The sequence below is a fragment of the Phlebotomus papatasi genome, chromosome 3, assembly GCF_024763615.1.
Source record: "Phlebotomus papatasi isolate M1 chromosome 3, Ppap_2.1, whole genome shotgun sequence".
Lineage (NCBI taxonomy): Eukaryota > Metazoa > Arthropoda > Insecta > Diptera > Psychodidae > Phlebotomus > Phlebotomus papatasi.
In genome coordinates this window covers 28,835,875-28,854,874 of record NC_077224.1, presented here as the reverse complement: position 1 = coordinate 28,854,874, position 19,000 = coordinate 28,835,875, and the positions used below count along the sequence as shown (strand labels likewise).

The window sequence follows — 19,000 nt, the reverse complement described above, 5'->3', positions numbered from 1 at the left end:
TTAGTTTTCCCAAAATATCTCAACGCTTCCATTCCATTACTGAGAGAAATCCGAAAAAGTTAAAATAGCATACCGGAAATGTTAATTTTACCCTGAAGTATTGATCCAAAATCGGTGTAAATATTACCCTTTTTAGGTGTATTGGGGGTTAAAGTTACCCTTGTTCATGTTAATTTTACCCTTAAAAAGGTGTAAAATTAACATTAAAAAATGTTGATATATTTTTACACCTTAAAAGTGTTAAAGTTATGAGGAAAAAAAGTTAATCGCACCCTCTTTTTTTCTCAGTGATACTATGCTACAGTGCGTATACCATTACCATAAGGTCACTTTACAGAACTCAAAATTTTTTTGTGTATTGGTTTTATTTTTTTTCTGCAAAATACTTTGAATTGAATTATTTTACAACTGATTATTGTAATTTTTTGACATTGTAACGGCTCTCCCATATTTCCATTGAAGAAATGCTGATTTTTATGGTTTTTCAGTGCATCATTACCATATGAGGTCACTCCTCAATAGTCACATTTCATAGTATATAATATTTTTTTTTTATTTTTTTCCACAAAATAATTTGATTTGAACCTATTTGTGATAATTTTTGTGACAGCGCAACGTCTTTCTTAGATTTTAATTGAGAGAATATCAAATTTGCGCGTTTTTAATCGTATATAACTACGATAATGTCAATAAATTCTTTTGTAATATTATTAAGCGAGACAATTTCTATGCAAATCTTTAAAATTAGTGATTCCAGCGATTTTATGAAGTATTTCAAGAGTGCGATTAGGTATACTATCGATAAGATTTTTGATGACATCTTCAGGTTTGTTCCAGGCATCCAAAATTTCAGATTTTGCCTCCAAAACGTAAAAGTGTATTGGCGAATATCGGCGTAAGTGGCAAACAAGAATCCCCCAAATATTTTCGATTAGATTGAAGTCAGTAGTTCAAGAGGTCAGGTGGCCAAGCCAAGATTTTGATATTCAGAGTCCCAAACGATACGAAAAAAAATAACCCAATGTTTGCCAATTCAACGAAGATAAGATATGCATAAATTTATGTTAATAAATTCATAATTATTTTTAATTTATTCAAATATTGAAAAATTAGAAAACTTTCAAGCTCAGGTAAGTCCAATTATAACTTGGATGAGAAACACGCTTTTTGTGAGATAAACAAGATTTCAGTTTTTTTTTATGAACTGGCTAAATAAAAAAAAAAGCAAAAACTTATTTTCCAGAATTTTGTATTCACAAATACCCGCTAAAATCTATGAATAAAATTGAAATATTAATAAACCAAGTGATTATACAACATTGATTTCTTTTTGAGTTCGAGCAATAAAACTCTTAAACGAGTTTAAATCATCATGTAAATCCAATAAGACTATCAACATGGTGGGGATGCTACTAAAGTTATATAAAGGACAGGTATTGAAAATATAACCAGACGTAATCTAACCATGGGAGACAATATACTAAATTCCACTTTAATTTTCTTTGTCAATGGCAAGAAGGTCAGTAAATATATTCATGTAATTTTTACGACGCAAATTATAATTTCTCCACTATAATTAGATTGTGGAGCAGCATCCAAATCCAGAGTTGACACTTCTAACTTATCTTCGAGAAAAATTACATCTGTGTGGAACAAAGTTAGGATGTGCCGAAGGAGGGTGTGGCGCGTGTACAGTGATGGTGTCTCGAGTGGACAGAACCACACAAAAATTGCATCATCTGGCAGTGAATGCATGCCTGGCTCCTCTTTGTTCCCTGCACGGACTTGCTGTGACAACAGTTGAAGGAATTGGCAGCACCAGGACTAAACTCCATCCTGTCCAAGAACGAATAGCCAAAGCCCATGGATCACAGTGCGGTTTCTGTACACCAGGAATCGTCATGTCCATGTACGCTACTCTGAGGAGCATTCCGAAACCCACTATGGCCGATTTGGAGACGACCTTCCAAGGAAATCTGTGTCGATGCACAGGATACCGACCCATCATTGAGGGATTTCGGACTTTCACAGTCGATGGATGTTCCATGGGAGAAAATTGCTGCAAAGTCAACGGAAATGGAATATGCAAAGAGGAAGATACTCTCTTTGAACCCAACGAATTTATGCCATATGATCCTAGCCAGGAGCCCATCTTTCCGCCAGAACTTAAATGCTCAGACGCACTCGATCGCCAATTCCTCGTATTTCAAGGTGATCGAGTTTCTTGGTACAGACCTACAAGCCTCAATGAGCTTTTAAATATTAAAAAGAAGTTTCCTGATTCGAAGATTGTCGTTGGGAACACGGAAGTAGGAGTTGAAGTCAAATTTAGAAATTGCCTCTTTCCCGTTGTTATCTCAACAGCCCAGATTCCAGAGCTTAACGAAATCACAGAAACAACTAAGGGAGTCAAGATAGGCGCTTCTGTTTCTCTTGCTGATATGGAAGAAAAACTCATAAGATTGATAGAAGACCGTCCAGAAACAGAGACTAGGATTTTCAAGGCCATTATTTCAATGCTACATTATTTTGCTGGGAAGCAAATACGAAATGTGGCTTCAGTGGGTGGAAACATTATGCATGGGAGTCCTATCTCTGACTTGGTGCCCATCTTAACGGCCGCGAGGGTCGAATTAGAGACCGTAAGCGTAGCTGGAGATCGTCGTACGCTTTGCATGGGCCCTGGCTTCTTCACCAGCTATCGTCGTAATCTCATCCGATCGGATGAGATCCTCGTGTCTCTGATTTTGCCGTGGACTTGTGAGGAGCAGCAATTTGTGGCCTTGAAGCAAGCTCGACGTCGAGATGATGACATTGCCATTGTTAATATTGCAGTTAACGTAATTTTTGAAGATCAATCGCACAAAATTAAATCTCTGGATTTGGCATTTGGTGGAATGGCTCCTACAGTTGTCACAGCACCAATATCCTCTGAAAGAGCCAGAGGCAAAGAATGGGATTCTGATCTGGTGGAAATTGTGTCAGATGCCTTGGCTAATGAACTTCCACTGGATCCTGGAGCACCGGGTGGAATGATTCTCTACCGACGATCACTTACTTTGAGTCTCTTCTTCAAGGCTTTTCTGGCCATTAGTCGAGATCTTAAGCGTGATATTGCACCAGATGAGATTAGTGGTGCTGATAACTTCTGCACCCTACCTCCAAAATCAACTCAAACGTTTGAAAAAATTCCTGACAAGCAAGAGCCTTGGAATCCTATTCGACGTCCTCATGTTCATGCATCTGCATTCAAACAAGCAACGGGAGAAGCTGTGTATTGCGACGATATGCCTCGCTTTGAAAATGAGCTGTACTTAGCTTTCGTATTAAGCTCAAAATCACATGCTAAAATCACTAATATAGATGCTTCTGAAGCCCTATCACTTCCTGGAGTTGTAGCATTTTACTCAGCTAAAGATATTCCGCCAGAACGAAATATTTACCTTGGAATTGTCAAAGATGAAGAAGTATTTATTTCATCTATTGTTACATCTCAAGGTCAGACCCTGGGAATAATTATTGCTGATACACAAGCTCTTGCGCAGAGAGCAGCAAAATTAGTAAAAGTCGAGTATGAAGATCTATCACCCGTAATTATTACAATTGAAGACGCCATAAAGCATCAGTCATTCTTCACCAATGTTCCTTTGGACATAGTAAGAGGAGACGTTGTGGATGCTTTAAGGAAAGCTGATCACACAATTGAAGGAGAAGTAAGAATGGGCGGTCAAGAACATTTCTATTTGGAGACACAAGCAACCATTGCAGCTCCTCGCGATATGGATGAACTGGACATTTACTGCACTTGCCAAGGTCTTAATCAAGTTCAAAAATATGCATCTTTCGTACTGAATATGCCTTCACACAAAATTGTGTGTCACGTAAAAAGGATCGGTGGAGGTTTTGGTGGAAAAGAAACCCGGAATCCTTTGGTGGCCATACCCGTTGCATTTGCGGCTCACAAACTTCGGAGACCCGTTCGTTGTATGTTGGATCGCAATGAAGATATGATGATGACTGGTACTCGTCATCCTTTCCTTTACAAATATAAAACAGGGTTCACAAAGGACGGTAAAATCACTGCCATTGACATGAAAATGTTTAATAACGGAGGGTACTCATTAGACTTGTCTGAAGCCGTTTTAATGGTATCAATGTTTCAGTTCCTCCATTGTTATAATGTCCCCAATGTTCTAGTACAAGGACGCGTCTGTAAGACAAATCTTCCTTCCAATACAGCTTTTCGTGGTTTCGGCGGTCCACAGGGGATGTTTGCCATTGAACACATCATAAGGCACATAGCTCATATTTTGCAAAAAGATTTTGTTGAAATCATGGAGCAAAACCTTGTTAGACGAAACGATTTTACCCATTACAAACAACCCATTGAAAACTCAAATTTATTGAGATGCTGGGAAGAATGTATAGTAAATTCCCAGTTTCACAAACGGCGTGAGATTGTGAAAAGATTCAATGAGAAAAATCGATGGCGTAAGAGAGGAATTTCAATAGTTCCTGTTAGCCATGGTATTTCGTTTATGATGAACGTCTACCATCAAGCAAATGCTCTCATCATGATATATATGGACGGAACTGTACTAATTTCTCACAGTGGCATGGAAATGGGCCAGGGGCTTCACACCAAAATAATCCAAATTGCTTCAACAGAGCTCAGTATACCCTTTCACTTGATCCATATTGAAGAAACATCTACAGCTAAGATACCCAATGCTCCACCAACTGCTGCAAGTATATCTTCAGAGTTAAATGGAATTGCTGTAATAGATGCATGTAGGATCTTACAGGAACGCCTAAAGCCATATCGGACACAAGCTCCTGAAAAGAGCTGGATAGATTGGGTAAACATGGCCCACCAGGATCAAGTTTCTCTTGTTGCTGTTGGAAGCTGTCAGCTTCCTAAAATAACACCTTATTCACCAAATAATGAGACCAATCACTTATTTTATTACTACACGAATGGTGCTGGATGTTCCGAAGTGGAAATTGATTGCCTGACGGGAGATCATCAAGTTATCAGGACCGATATTGTCATGGACCTGGGATCGAGTATCAATCCCGCCATCGATATTGGACAGATCGAAGGAGCTTTCATGCAGGGCTATGGTCTGTTTACGCTAGAAGAAATGGTTTACGGAGCAGATGGAACACTCCTATCACGTGGACCTGGAGCTTACAAGCTTCCTGGCTTCGCAGACATCCCTGGAGAGTTCAACGTCTCACTCTTGAGCGGTGCCCCAAATCCTAAAGCCATATACTCTTCAAAGGCCGTAGGAGAGCCACCGCTCTTCTCTGCGGCCTCCGTCTTTTTCGCCATCAAAGAAGCCATTGCCGATGCTCGTCGGCACGAAAATCTGAGTCCAGATTTTCCACTCATCAGTCCTGCCACTTCTGCACGCATAAGAATGGCATGTCAGGATCGATTTACGAAAAAAGTGAGTTAAATATTCCTATAAATTTTTTGACACTCTCATTTCAATTTAATCAAAAAACTTTCTTTTGTTTTTTGTTTGGTTTTAAGTAATATCGAAATATCTCGACTTCTAATGAGCTTTCTGCAATATTTTGCATACTGAAGCAAATTGATTAAGAAAAACTTTTAAAATCATCATCATCATTTTAATCCGCTTATCCTTATTGAGGTTGCGGGCTCACCCCTTCTTATAAGCCCACAGCTCCACTACCTCTTTGTTTAGTGGAAGAAACACCAATTATATCTAATTGGAACTTATTTACTTCACTATTAAGCTTATGGAGCTTCCCTGTGAGCGAAAAGATATTTCATGTAGCCATTTTGAAGTATCGTTATCGTCGTGGTAGGATCGTCGTCAAACCTGATGTCGCTCCATGGGGCCTTTTTCGTTATTCTGGTGCCCTCCAACACCGGGACCAACGATCAAAAACACCGTTGAATCATTCTTAATACAGTAGACTCTCTCAAATTCGGGCATATAGGATCGAAATGTCAGCCGAATTAGACAGAAATTCGGGCGACATGTGCATATAGATATTGAGTTTACACACTGATATATATCGTAAATTGCATGAAAATCCCTCAATAATGCAAAATCACATCAAAACTAAGACAAACCATGCCAAATTTGAGCATATTTGATTCATTTGATAATCATAATCAAACTTGAAAAATGACAACAAACTTTTTCCAAATGTAACCGCTGCCCGAATTAAAAAGTAGCCCGATCTTAAAAGAGCCGAATTTGCGAGAGTCTACTGTAACATATTTTCAAGGTCAAAGATTGAAAAGACTCTAGAGTGCATTTCTTAACCGAATGGTGTCTTATTTGGACTCGTTGGAAAGGTTTCTGACAATTCCGATATGATTCCAATTGGATATGATTCCAATAAACCGATAAAAAGCTGATTACTAATTGTTATCCAAAATTCAGTTTTATAACTCCTAAACTATTTTGGGCAATCTATTGAGTGATTTACTAATCGGTTTAAATTAGTCGTAAACCGGTGAATAGTATATTTTACAAAAGTTTTTTTTTAATGAAATTGCGCACGGGAAAAATTGCTAAACTCTCGATCCCGTGAGTATTTGGCTTTACTCGTGAATTGGACCACTAAAGAACTTTATCAATATGAGTAAATGATGCAAATTCACTTTTTCGGTATAGCATCCAAGTCACAAGTTCAAGCATTTCGCAAAATTGTGACGCTTTGCCTCAAAATGTGTTATTTTCTTAAAAATAATCACGAATTACTTGAAGATATATTTCAAGTATGATAAGCTTTCCATAAAAAGTTCAATTTAGATTAGCAGTACTTTAACTTTGCCACTTAATCTACCTTATTGTAGTCCTTAGTAACAGGAGACCTAACATAAAAAACGAAGAATTGACAGCAAAAAAATATAAACTGTTAAATGGTCATAATCACAGTTCAAAAAAAAAAAACTAGATAAATTCTTAACTCTTTCCGAATCCAGACTGTAGGATATCCAGTAGCCCAATTTCATTCAACCCTGCTTTTTTAAAGATTTAACTTCTTAATGAGAAATTTATTGTGTTTTTTCTATCCAATTTTTCCGATCCGAAAAAAGTTTAGTAAATAGCCTTTTAAAACTTTGCTTAATCATATACCAAATTCCCTTGCCAAAGAGTTGCAGAATGCAAATATATTTTTTTTTCAAAGATATAATGAAAATTCTAGTTAAAAACATAAAATTATGTTGAATTAGAACACACTTTACTAAAACAAAAACAAATATCTGCTTTTCCGGAATAAACGTTTAAAACGTTACATTTTAAAAAAGCGTCCCAAAATTTAGCTATATGCTTTGAAAAATTATCTAAGAATTGGATTCCTTTCTGTTTCTCAACTATTATAAAAACCATTTTTTTTTAAATTCTCAAAAGCTCAAAAAAAAGCCTAGATAAGTAGCTGAGATTCTTTATAGGCGACCTCGAAATGTGTGCAAATCGGGATGCTTACAACTCGGAATGCGTGAAAATTCGATTGTGAATTGAATTTTGGGGCACTGAGAAAAAAAGAGGGTGCGATTAACTTTTTTTCCTCATAACTTTAACACTTTTTAGGTTTAAAAATATATCAACATTTTTTAATGTTAATTTTACACATTTTTAAGGGTAAAATTAACATGAAAAAGGTTATATTTAACCACCAATACACCTAAAAAGGGTAATATTTACACCGATTTCGGATCAATACTGCAGGGTAAAATTAACATTTCCGGAATGTTATTTTAACTTTTTCGGATTTCTCTCAGTGGGGTAAAGAATTGCGTCGAGCAAACGGTTTTCGGACACCGAAATGGATAAAATTGGCTCGACGCGATTCTTTATCCCTAAAATTCAATTCACAATCGAATTTTCACGCATTCCGAGTTGCAATCACCCTGAGTTGCGATTACCCCCAGTTGCACGCATTTCGAGGTCGCCTGTAAAGAATCTCAGCCACTATAAGCTTGTCTGGGTTTATCACTGGTCATTTTCTATTTTTATAAATAGTCTGAGTAGGAAAAGCCAACAAAAGAAAGAAAAGTTAATCGTAAAATACGTAGAAAAGTAAATCGGTTAATAAACATAAGAAATTGAGTCCGGTCCATATGGATATAGGGGAAAGTGACCATGCTTTATACTGTAAAATGATTTCCAAGGTTTGTAATTATTTTCTGATTAGGGGAAAGTGACCATGCTTGATACTGTAAAATGATGTCCAAGGTTTGTGATTATTTTCTGATTAACACACAAACCGAAGCGATTCTTGCACTATGACAAAAAAATGTCTCACTTATTAGGTTCATAATCCAACCTCAAATAGTTCCTGGAAATCCTTAGATTTTCCTCAAGAAGAAAATAGAAATTCAGTAGCGATTTTTATACAAGTTGGGTTCGGGGCCTTCCTGTATAATAATTGATTCAACAATTCGGAGGCCCATTTTCACTGCAAAAAATTCACCGGATACAAAAAATTGCACATCAATATTTAGACGGAACTCTAATCTATCTGCTTAAATAGTTTATATGACTGGTTATTAGTTTTAAAATCACTTTTATGTAATATTTCTAAGCCATGTTTTTATGACATTAGGGCACTAGCGAAAATCATTTTTTTCACTTTGAGTCCGTGAAAATGTCATTCTGCAACCTTAAAATTCAGGCAACAGGGTTGAAGATTACGTCAATTGTGGGTAAAATTGGTGGATTGCAATATGTGTAATTATGAAATAATCACATCTAACGATATAGTTGCCACATTAAAATTATCATTCATGGACCCTTCTTAAAATATAGGATGGACACAAGTAGAATTTATGAATTTGTTACCACCCACAAAAACAGTGTCCACCAACTAAAAATATTTTTACATAAATATTAGTACTGATGACCCCTCTATGTGCCTATGATAGTAGTTTTCCTGAATAGCGACATTAATTAAGAAATACTTATGAAATATCATGTATCGAAATTACAGTTTTGGGCCTATTTTTGATTGTTGCTTCCTGAAACTAGGAAAAAAGAGGTAGGATCCTAATTTTTTTAGGAAATGTGAGGCTTAGCACCAGCTATTGAAATATATTGCGATGAGTCATAACTATTGATAAACATAGGAAAAAAATAGTTATTATCTAGCTTGGATCGTATCAAGCATGGTCACTTTCCCCTACACGGTGCGACAAAATTTACCTTTTTGTGGGTGTCTTTGACGAGAGTGCCAAAACTTGTTAGAGGGTCATTTAAGGACCTCAAATCTGCAATCCGTTTGTCCGGGTCACCTCTAGATTTTTTTTGAAAAAGCATATTTAGTTTTTTGATGTTTTATAAAATTCAAAAATTCATATCTCCGGTTCTAATTATCCGGTGGTAGTCACATAAAGCTAAACTGACGCGTAATTTCATCCTCTATAACTCTTGTGAACATATCAAGCATCTACGATGACAATGAAGTATATTTTTTAAAGATATTTTGAAAAAGGGCACCTAAAATGGTGCATTTTTCTGTGTTTTTTCCATCTTCTAGTAATTTTCCCATTTTAATAGAGCATTTTATATGTCAAATAACTATGCCTAAAAGTTAGAGAATTTAATATTCTTTCATATCTTTTTGGTTTAAATTTTCTATCCTAATTCGTTTATTCACAATAATTTATTGAAAATAAAATGCATTGTTATAAAAATAAAATCTCTTATTATATATAATTACTTGGTATCTTTGTCTAACCTACTGAAGAGCATTCTCTTTTGCACTCTCACTTACACATTTCATATAAAAAGAGGCGAAATGAAAGAAAGAGACGTATTTAGACATAGAGAGAGAAGAATAGCTGTTATGAGTGCCAAAAAACTATTCTTCTCTCTTTATTTCTATATACGTCTCTTTTTTTCATTTCGCCTCTTTTTATATGAAATGTGTAAGTGAGAGTGCAAAAGAGAATGCTCTTCAGTAGGTTAGACAAAGATACCAAGTAATTATATATAATAAGAGATTTTATTTTTATAATAATGCATTTTATTTTCAATAAATTATTGTGAATAAACGAATTAGGATAGAAAATTTAAACCAAAAAGATATGAAAGAATATTAAATTCTCTAACTTTTAGGCATAGTTATTTGACATATAAAATGCTCTATTAAAATGGGAAAATTACTAGAAGATGGAAAAAACACAGAAAAATGCACCATTTTGGGTGCCCTTTTTCAAAATATCTTTAAAAAATATACTTCATTTTCATCGTAGATGCTTGATATGTTCACAAGAGTTATAGAGGATGAAATTACGCGTCAGTTTAGCTTTATGTGACTACCACTGGATAAATAGGACCGGAGATATGAATTTTTGAATTTTATAAAACAGCAAAAAACAAAAAATGCTTTTCCAAAAAAATCTAGAGGTGACCCGGACAAACAGATTGCAGATTTGAGGTCCTTCAATGACCCTCTAACAAGTTTTGGCACTCTCGTCAAAGACACCCACAACGTGTCGCACAGTGTTACCACACAAACCGAAGCGATTCTTCCACTATTATAAAAAAATGTCTCACTTATTAGGTTCATAATCCCACCTCAAATAGATCCTGAAAAAACTTAGATTTTCCTCAAGAAGAAAATGGAAATTCAGTGGCGATTTTTATACAAGTTGGGTCCGGGGCCTTCCTGTATAATAATTGATTCGACAATTCGGAGGCCCATTTTCACTGTAAAAATTTCACCGGATACAAAAAATTACACATCAATATTTGGACGAAACTCTAATCTATCTGCTTAAATCGTTTGTAAGACTGGTTATTAGTTTTAAAACCACTCTTATGTAATTTTTCTAAGCCATGTTTTTATGACATTAGGGCGCTAGCGAAAACCATTTTTTCACTTTGAGTCCATGAAAATGTCACTCTGCAACCTTAAAATTCAGGCAATAGGGTTGAAGGCTATGTCAATTGTCGATAAAATTGGAGGATTACAATAGGTGTAATTATGAAAAAATCACATCTAACGATAGAGTTACCACTTTTAAATTATCATTCATGGACCCTTTTTAAAATATAGGATGGACACAGGTAGAATTTATAAATTTGTCACCACCCACAAGAACAGTGTTCCCAAGTAAAAATATTTTTAGATAAATATTAATACTGATGAACCCTCTATGTGCCTATGATAGTATTTTTCCTGAACAGCGACATTAATTAAGAAAAACTTATAAAATATCATGTATTGAAATTACAGTTTTGGACCTATTTTTGATTTTTGCTTCCTGAAACTAGGAAAAAAGAGCTAGGTTAATAATTTTTTCAGGAAGTGTGAGACTTAGGACCAGCTAATAAAATATATTGCTAAAAGTCACAACTATTGATTAGCACAAGAAAAAAATAGTTATTATCAAGCTTGGATCGTATCAAGCATGGTCACTTTCCCCTAGTGAGGGTCGGGTACAGTGGGTTGGTATAGAGACGGATGGGACCCATAAATAGAAAGATCTCGATCTCAGATACAATATATAATAAAATATCATCAAAATCGGTTCATAAACACCAAAAATATGGCCCGGTCAAGATATTTTTGGTTATAGCTCAGGTCAGGGAACATCGAGGGAGGAGTGCGACCCATCCCTGGAAAGGTCTCGACCTCAGCTACAACTTATTAAAATTTAAAGAAAAAGCATCGTCTAGTTTACAAAATATTCGAAATCAGTTAATAAAAAATCGATTTTTCGATTAATCGGACTTTCGATTAAATCGTATGAACTTGAGGTGTCATAAGGGTTGTAGTAGTATTTCACGAGAGCTTTTTAAAACACTAAAAGTTTTGAAATTCCGATAATTAGAATCGGAGATATGTACATTTAAAAATTAAATTTTTAACTCCTTCTATAGCTCGGGTCAGGGGGGTCGGGGTACCTTAAGTTTATTACTGATCGAAAGCTCTTATTCCAAAATGGCGGTAGGGGGGTGGGGTGGATCTGATATCACCTACTTCTAGTCGCCCATCAACATTTAACCTTTGCCGAAACCCGCTTGTCGATATCTCTTTCCGTTCTCTCTCCAGAAGTGGTTATACGACAGGTGGACGGACGGGACGTCAAAACTCAAAACGTTTAAATCCAAAATTTGGGCCCGATCTGACGAGGTCGGATTTCACCTGTGACCACAAAAGCTGAGATTGTAAAGAATCTCAGATAACTGTTTTCTCCTTGGGGATTGAAAGTTCCCAACAGAGATGAAAGAAACGAATCAGACCGATTTATCGCTTTTATCGCTATACCTGAAGAAGGATGCAAATAGGGGAAAATGCCCATGCTCCGTATGATCCCAAACTTTGTAATGCTTAAATTTTTCCTATGTTTCTGTATAAATCTGCCTCCGGAATATATTTTAAAACTGGGTACTTTCCCTAGTTTTTAAAATATGGATGCGAATAGTCACATTTATTGAGAAACATGGGAAAAAATAGTTATTACGAAGCTAACCTTGTCCCTATCCATGAAACGTCGTATGAAGTTATTAGGAAATAAAGCTCTCACTTAACAATCCGTATTTAATATTCCAGTCTTACATATCTTTTACATGTGTTTACAACTTTCCGAAATCACAAGTAAATTTAAAAAAAAAAATAAAGTACTACTTAAAATCTTTTTTGTTTCAATTTCAGTTTCAATCACCGAAGGATGGTACTTATACACCATGGAATGTTATGCCATAAATCCATCAAATTACTTACACAACTTTGAAGTGCCTTATCAAAGATTTCTGTACTGCTGAAAGCTGATAATAATAAAATGTGACTAAGTATTTTCCACACATTTGAATTCTTTTTACCGAGCAGTCACTATAGATATTCTGAAGTCAGTCTCTCAAGATTCGTTGTTGAAGCAACATTAATTACTCCCAATTGATCTTGCATTGAAAATCATTGAGTGTTATTAAGTCAAAATTGCCCAATTGACGCACGTGAATCAAATATATTTTCTAGTGAAAAAGAAATGGAAGGAAATAGTAATTTAATATTTTTTGTAAATGGAAAAAAGGTTAAATATCATAATATATTTTATCAACTATTTTATTTTTTTGTCTAAAACATTTTATCATTGATGAAAAGCCGAAGAAAGCCATCAACTTAAAAAAAAAAATTAGTAACGATTATAATAGACAAATGAGACTATAAGTAATCTCATTTACAAAAGAACGTAGGAAGTAACGTAATTTTCGTGTTCGTATTAACTAATATACAGTACCCTCTCTCTGACATCGAGCAGCAAAGAGTGTTTTGTATTAAAATTGTGCGCAAACTAATTAAATTAAGTGATTTCTTTTCATGTGGCAGTAATTCTATCAAGAATTTACTTCAAAATTAAATTAGTTCAATCTGACTAAAATTCATTTTGCGAAGAAATTATTTTTCAATCGCTAAACTAAAGTACTGATAAGACAATTAGTGTCATACGTTTATCTCATACTGGGGTTAAGTTTGATAAGAAAACGAGTGACAAGAGAAAAACATCAACAACTTATTCGCAATAAACAAAATACTTTCATTTTTCCATGTAATCAGATTGTGGAGCAGCATCCAAATCCAGAGTTGACACTTCTGACTTATCTTCGAGAAAAATTACATCTGTGTGGAACAAAGTTAGGATGTGCCGAAGGAGGGTGTGGCGCGTGTACAGTGATGGTGTCTCGAGTGGACAGAACCACACAAAAATTGCATCATCTGGCAGTGAATGCATGCCTGGCTCCTCTTTGTTCCATGCACGGACTTGCTGTGACAACAGTTGAAGGAATTGGCAGCACCAGGACTAAACTCCATCCTGTCCAAGAACGAATAGCCAAAGCCCATGGATCACAGTGCGGTTTCTGTACACCAGGAATCGTCATGTCCATGTACGCTACTCTGAGGAGCATTCCGAAACCCACTATGGCCGATTTAGAGACGACCTTCCAAGGAAATTTGTGTCGATGCACAGGATACCGACCCATCATTGAGGGATTTCGGACTTTCACAGTCGATGGATGTTCCATGGGAGAAAATTGCTGCAAAGTCAACGGAAATGGAATATGCAAAGAGGAAGATACTCTCTTTGAACCCAACGAATTTATGCCATATGATCCTAGCCAGGAGCCCATCTTTCCGCCAGAACTTAAATGCTCAGACGCACTTGATCGCCAATTCCTCGCATTTCAAGGTGATAGAGTTTCTTGGTACAGACCTACAAGCCTCAATGAGCTTTTAAATATTAAAAAGAAGTTTCCTGATTCGAAGATTGTCGTTGGGAACACGGAAGTAGGAGTTGAAGTCAAATTTAGAAATTGCCTCTTTCCCGTTCTTATCTCAACAGCCCAGATTCCAGAGCTTAACGAAATCACAGAAACAACTAAGGGAGTCAAGATAGGCGCTTCTGTTTCTCTTGCTGATATGGAAGAAAAACTCATAAGATTGATAGAAGACCGTCCAGAAACAGAGACTAGGATTTTCAAGGCCATTATTTCAATGCTACATTATTTTGCTGGGAAGCAAATACGAAATGTGGCTTCAGTGGGTGGAAACATTATGCATGGGAGTCCTATCTCTGACTTGGTGCCCATCTTAACGGCCGCGAGGGTCGAATTAGAGACCGTAAGCGTAGCTGGAGATCGTCGTACGCTTTGCATGGGCCCTGGCTTCTTCACCAGCTATCGTCGTAATCTCATCCGATCGGATGAGATCCTCGTGTCTCTGATTTTGCCGTGGACTTGTGAGGAGCAGCACTTTGTGGCCTTGAAGCAAGCTCGACGTCGAGATGATGACATTGCCATTGTTAATATTGCAGTTAACGTAATTTTTGAACATCAATCGCACAAAATTAAATATCTGGATTTGGCATTTGGTGGAATGGCTCCTACAGTTGTCACAGCACCAATATCCTCTGAAAGAGCCAAAGGCAAAGAATGGGATTCTGATCTGGTGGAAATTGTGTCAGATGCCTTGGCTAATGAACTTCCACTGGATCCTGGAGCACCGGGTGGAATGATTCTCTACCGACGATCACTTACTTTGAGTCTCTTCTTCAAGGCTTTTCTGGCCATTAGTCGAGATCTTAAGCGTGATATTGCACCAGATGAGATTAGTGGTGCTGATAACTTCTGCACCCTACCTCCAAAATCAACTCAAACGTTTGAAAAAATTCCTGACAAGCAAGAGCCTTGGAATCCTATTCGACGTCCTCATGTTCATGCATCTGCATTCAAACAAGCAACGGGAGAGGCTGTGTATTGCGACGATATGCCTCGCTATGAAAATGAGCTGTACTTAGCTTTCGTATTAAGCTCAAAATCACATGCTAAAATCACTAATATAGATGCTTCTGAAGCCCTAGCACTTCCTGGTGTTGTAGCATTTTACTCATCGAAGGATATTTCTTCTGATAGGAATTCTGTTGGTGCTGTGTTTCATGATGAAGAACTATTCATATCAGATATTGTGACATCTCAGGGCCAAACAATAGGAGTTGTTGTGGCAGATAATCAATCTTTAGCTCAGCGAGCTGCAAAGTTGGTTAAAGTGACTTATGATGACATTAATCCAGTCATTGTAACCTTGGAAGATGCTATCAAACATCAAAGTTACTATCCAGGATATCCAAAAGTTATCAGAAAAGGTGATCCTGAAGGAGCCCTCAAAAACGCTGACCATATTGTTGAAGGTGAAGTAAGAATGGGTGGTCAGGAGCATTTTTATCTAGAAACACAAGCATCTATAGCTATTCCTCGTGACAATGATGAACTTGAACTCTTTTGCTCATCGCAACATCCAACAGAAATCCAGAAACTTGTGAGTCATACATTGAACATTCCAGCTTCCAAAATTGCAGTTCGCGTGAAGAGAATGGGAGGTGGTTTTGGCGGTAAAGAAAGCCGGGGTTCGTTAACTGCACTCCCCGTTGCATTTGCTTCTTATAAATTAGGTCGCCCAGTTCGATGCATGCTTGATCGGGATGAAGATATGAAGATGACAGGCACTCGTCATCCTTTTTACTTTAAGTACCAAGCTGGATGTACAAAAGAAGGTCAAATTACAGCAATTATGGTATCGATATACAACAATGCTGGATATTCTATGGATTTGTCCTTTTCGATTGTTGAACGAGCTATGTATCATATCCTGAATGCCTACTATGTTCCAAATGCTCTTGTCCTAGGCTGGGTATGTAAGACTAATTTACCCTCCAACACAGCATTTAGAGGTTTTGGCGGACCACAGGGAATGTTCGTTGGAGAGCATATTATAAGGGATATAGCACGCACTGTAAACAGGGATTATGTGGAAATAGCTGAGCTTAATATGATGCAGACTGGACTTCGTACGCACTACAATCAGGTAGTTGAACTTTGTCAAGTTGGTAGATGCTGGAAGGAGTTGCTCGAAAGTTCTGATTTTAACAGACGACGAGAAAACGTTCAGAAATTTAATGCTCAAAACAGGTGGAGAAAACGAGGTATTTCCGTTGTAAGCGTACAATTCGGCATCTCCTTCACAACGGCTTTTCTCAATCAGTCAGGAGCTCTAGTTCACATTTACACCGATGGCAGCGTACTCTTATCTCATGGAGGAACAGAAATGGGTCAAGGTCTTCATACCAAGATGATCCAAGTTGCTGCCACTACGCTTGGCATCCCATTCGACAGAATTCATGTCTCTGAGACATCTACGGATAAGGTTCCAAATACATCAGCAACAGCAGCTAGTGCTGGATCTGATCTTAACGGAATGGCCATTCTCAATGCCTGCAACATTCTCAATGAACGCATAGCTCCCTATAAGAAAGCTTTTCCAGAAGACGGATGGAACAAATGGATTTCTCGTGCTTATTTCGATCGTGTTTCACTTTCTGCAACCGGCTTCTACGCAACTCCTCATCTTGGTTACGATTTTGCATCCAATTCGGGACGACCATTCAATTACTTCACATTTGGAGCTGGATGTTCCGAAGTAGAAATTGACTGCCTGACGGGAGATCATCAAGTTATCAGGACCGATATTGTCATGGACCTGGGATCGAGTATCAATCCCGCCATCGATATTGGACAGATCGAAGGAGCTTTCATGCAGGGCTATGGTCTGTTTACGCTAGAAGAAATGGTTTACGGAGCAGATGGAACACTCCTATCACGTGGACCTGGAGCTTACAAGCTTCCTGGCTTTGCAGACATCCCTGGAGAGTTCAACGTCTCACTCTTGAGCGGTGCCCCAAATCCCAAAGCCGTGTACTCTTCAAAGGCCGTAGGAGAGCCACCGCTCTTCTCTGCGGCCTCCGTCTTTTTCGCGATCAAAGAGGCCATTGCCGATGCTCGTCGGCACGAAAATCTAAGTCCAGATTTTCCACTCATCAGTCCTGCCACTTCTGCACGCATAAGAATGGCATGTCAGGATCGATTTACGAAAAAGGTATTCCTTTAATTTGAGCCTTTATTTAATCTGTGTTTTTCAATAAAAACAAACTTTTTTTTCCTTTTCAGTTTTCTGAGCCTGTTCCTGGATCTTTTAAGCCATGGAATGTGATGCCATGAATCACTTTTAGTAAAGCGGTTATACTTGTTAGTTAACCAATTAGATTTCTTCATGAAAAGATGAAATAATGTGTTTTAAATTAAATTTATTAAAAATTTATTTACATTTTAAATACAAGTCACATATTGTATGATTTTAAGATAGTTTTTTTTTCATTAATTTTTGAAGGATGTCCCTTGTCAATTGCACCAATCCTCAATCTGGAGCAAAATAGTTGATTTAGAAGAATCCTCTGAATGCACTGAATACGTTGAAACACCAATTTTTTTTTTAGCTGTAGTTACACCTATTACTTCGTAAAATTATTTTAACTTCTTTTTGTAAAAGTTATTTAAAATCCCTTATCGTGTACCCCATTTAGCACATATCCTTAGACTTTCGCATTTCCACTACTTTTTCGAGGACCCAAACTATCTGCTGATCCCGAACTCAGTCCTCCTGCAATAATTATGTTTAACGATATGGAAATTAATTGAATTTTACATGATGAAATGGGAAGTAATGAATGGATGAAGTAAGTATCTATAAAATGTTTTCTTGGTTTTATTGAAAATCACAAAACTTTATCTTACTATCGTTTTAGGGCAGAATCACATTGACAATAAAATGCTTGCCGTAGCCTCACCGTATTTCGTTAATTTACGCATTTTTATTGCAATTCTTATGCAAATTTTCAATTACCGTATTACCTTATCTCATACGCGGTAGCACTATGTGAAAATAATATAAGAGAATTGAAGAAATAAAACGAAAATTCGATAAACGGTTTATCGCATTTTCGTTTTATTTCTTCAATTTTCTTATATCATTTTCACCTAGTGCCACCGAGTATGAGATAAGGTAATACGGTAATCGAGAATTTGCGTAAGAATTGCAATGAAAATGCGTAAATTAACGAAATACGGTGAGCATTTTACTGTCAATGTGATTCTGCTCTTAATCATCTTGATGTAACAATATCTCAATTCTTACTAAAAAAAAAGAAAGAAATAGCAAAAATGTTTTTTTTTTTCAAATAAACCAAGAGAACAATTTCTACATTTTATATTAAAATAATAAAGAAAAAAAGCCTTAACCTGATGATGCACCTTCCATTGATCTCCAAAAGCGATGCAATTCTTAATAAATAAAATCCCATATGTCAATTGTGTCATGCATTAAGCTTCCATACTTTTTTTTTTCAAAAAATTAAAAGAAAAAAACAATAAAAAGCACATAATTACACGATAACACCAAATGATGACGATGATTTAAATTAACAAAATGATATTGTGACTTCACTCTCTTCATATTTTCATACGATTTGATAATAAAACTGCAAGCCAAAGAAAGTTCAAAAAGAATGGTAGGGATAAGGTTGCATTTAATAAAACATTCACTGATGCTTCTTTATTGAAAAAAAAAAATTTAAAAAAAGAACTAACAAGTAAATAATATAATAGTAGGGTAAGTGTGC

At 36.5% G+C, this 19,000-nt stretch overlaps 3 protein-coding genes across 3 annotated transcripts in view; 2 read left to right on the top strand and 1 right to left on the bottom strand.

The window, feature by feature from the left end:
* Positions 1 to 1,439: 1,439 nt before the first annotated feature.
* On the top strand, positions 1,440 to 12,802 carry LOC129807471 (xanthine dehydrogenase-like). The gene is made up of 3 exons (XM_055856761.1): positions 1,440 to 1,519; positions 1,581 to 5,453; positions 12,652 to 12,802. The coding sequence occupies exons 1-3, from the start codon at positions 1,466 to 1,468 to the stop codon at positions 12,700 to 12,702; spliced, it is 3,978 nt and encodes a 1,325-aa protein (XP_055712736.1). The 5' UTR covers positions 1,440 to 1,465; the 3' UTR covers positions 12,703 to 12,802.
* A 2-nt stretch (positions 12,803 to 12,804) lies between these two features.
* On the top strand, positions 12,805 to 17,683 carry LOC129807472 (xanthine dehydrogenase). Its single transcript, XM_055856762.1, has 3 exons — positions 12,805 to 13,027; positions 13,552 to 17,421; positions 17,493 to 17,683. Exons 1-3 carry the CDS (start codon positions 12,983 to 12,985, stop codon positions 17,541 to 17,543), a joined length of 3,966 nt encoding a protein of 1,321 aa, XP_055712737.1. The 5' UTR covers positions 12,805 to 12,982; the 3' UTR covers positions 17,544 to 17,683.
* Positions 17,613 to 19,000, bottom strand: part of LOC129807470 (transport and Golgi organization protein 1) — a 32,415-nt gene continuing 31,027 nt past the window's right edge. Inside the window, exon 8 of the mRNA XM_055856760.1 lies at positions 17,613 to 17,982. Coding sequence (XP_055712735.1) covers positions 17,915 to 17,982 — 68 coding nt within the window. The 3' untranslated portion in view covers positions 17,613 to 17,914. The remainder of the gene's footprint in view (positions 17,983 to 19,000) is intronic.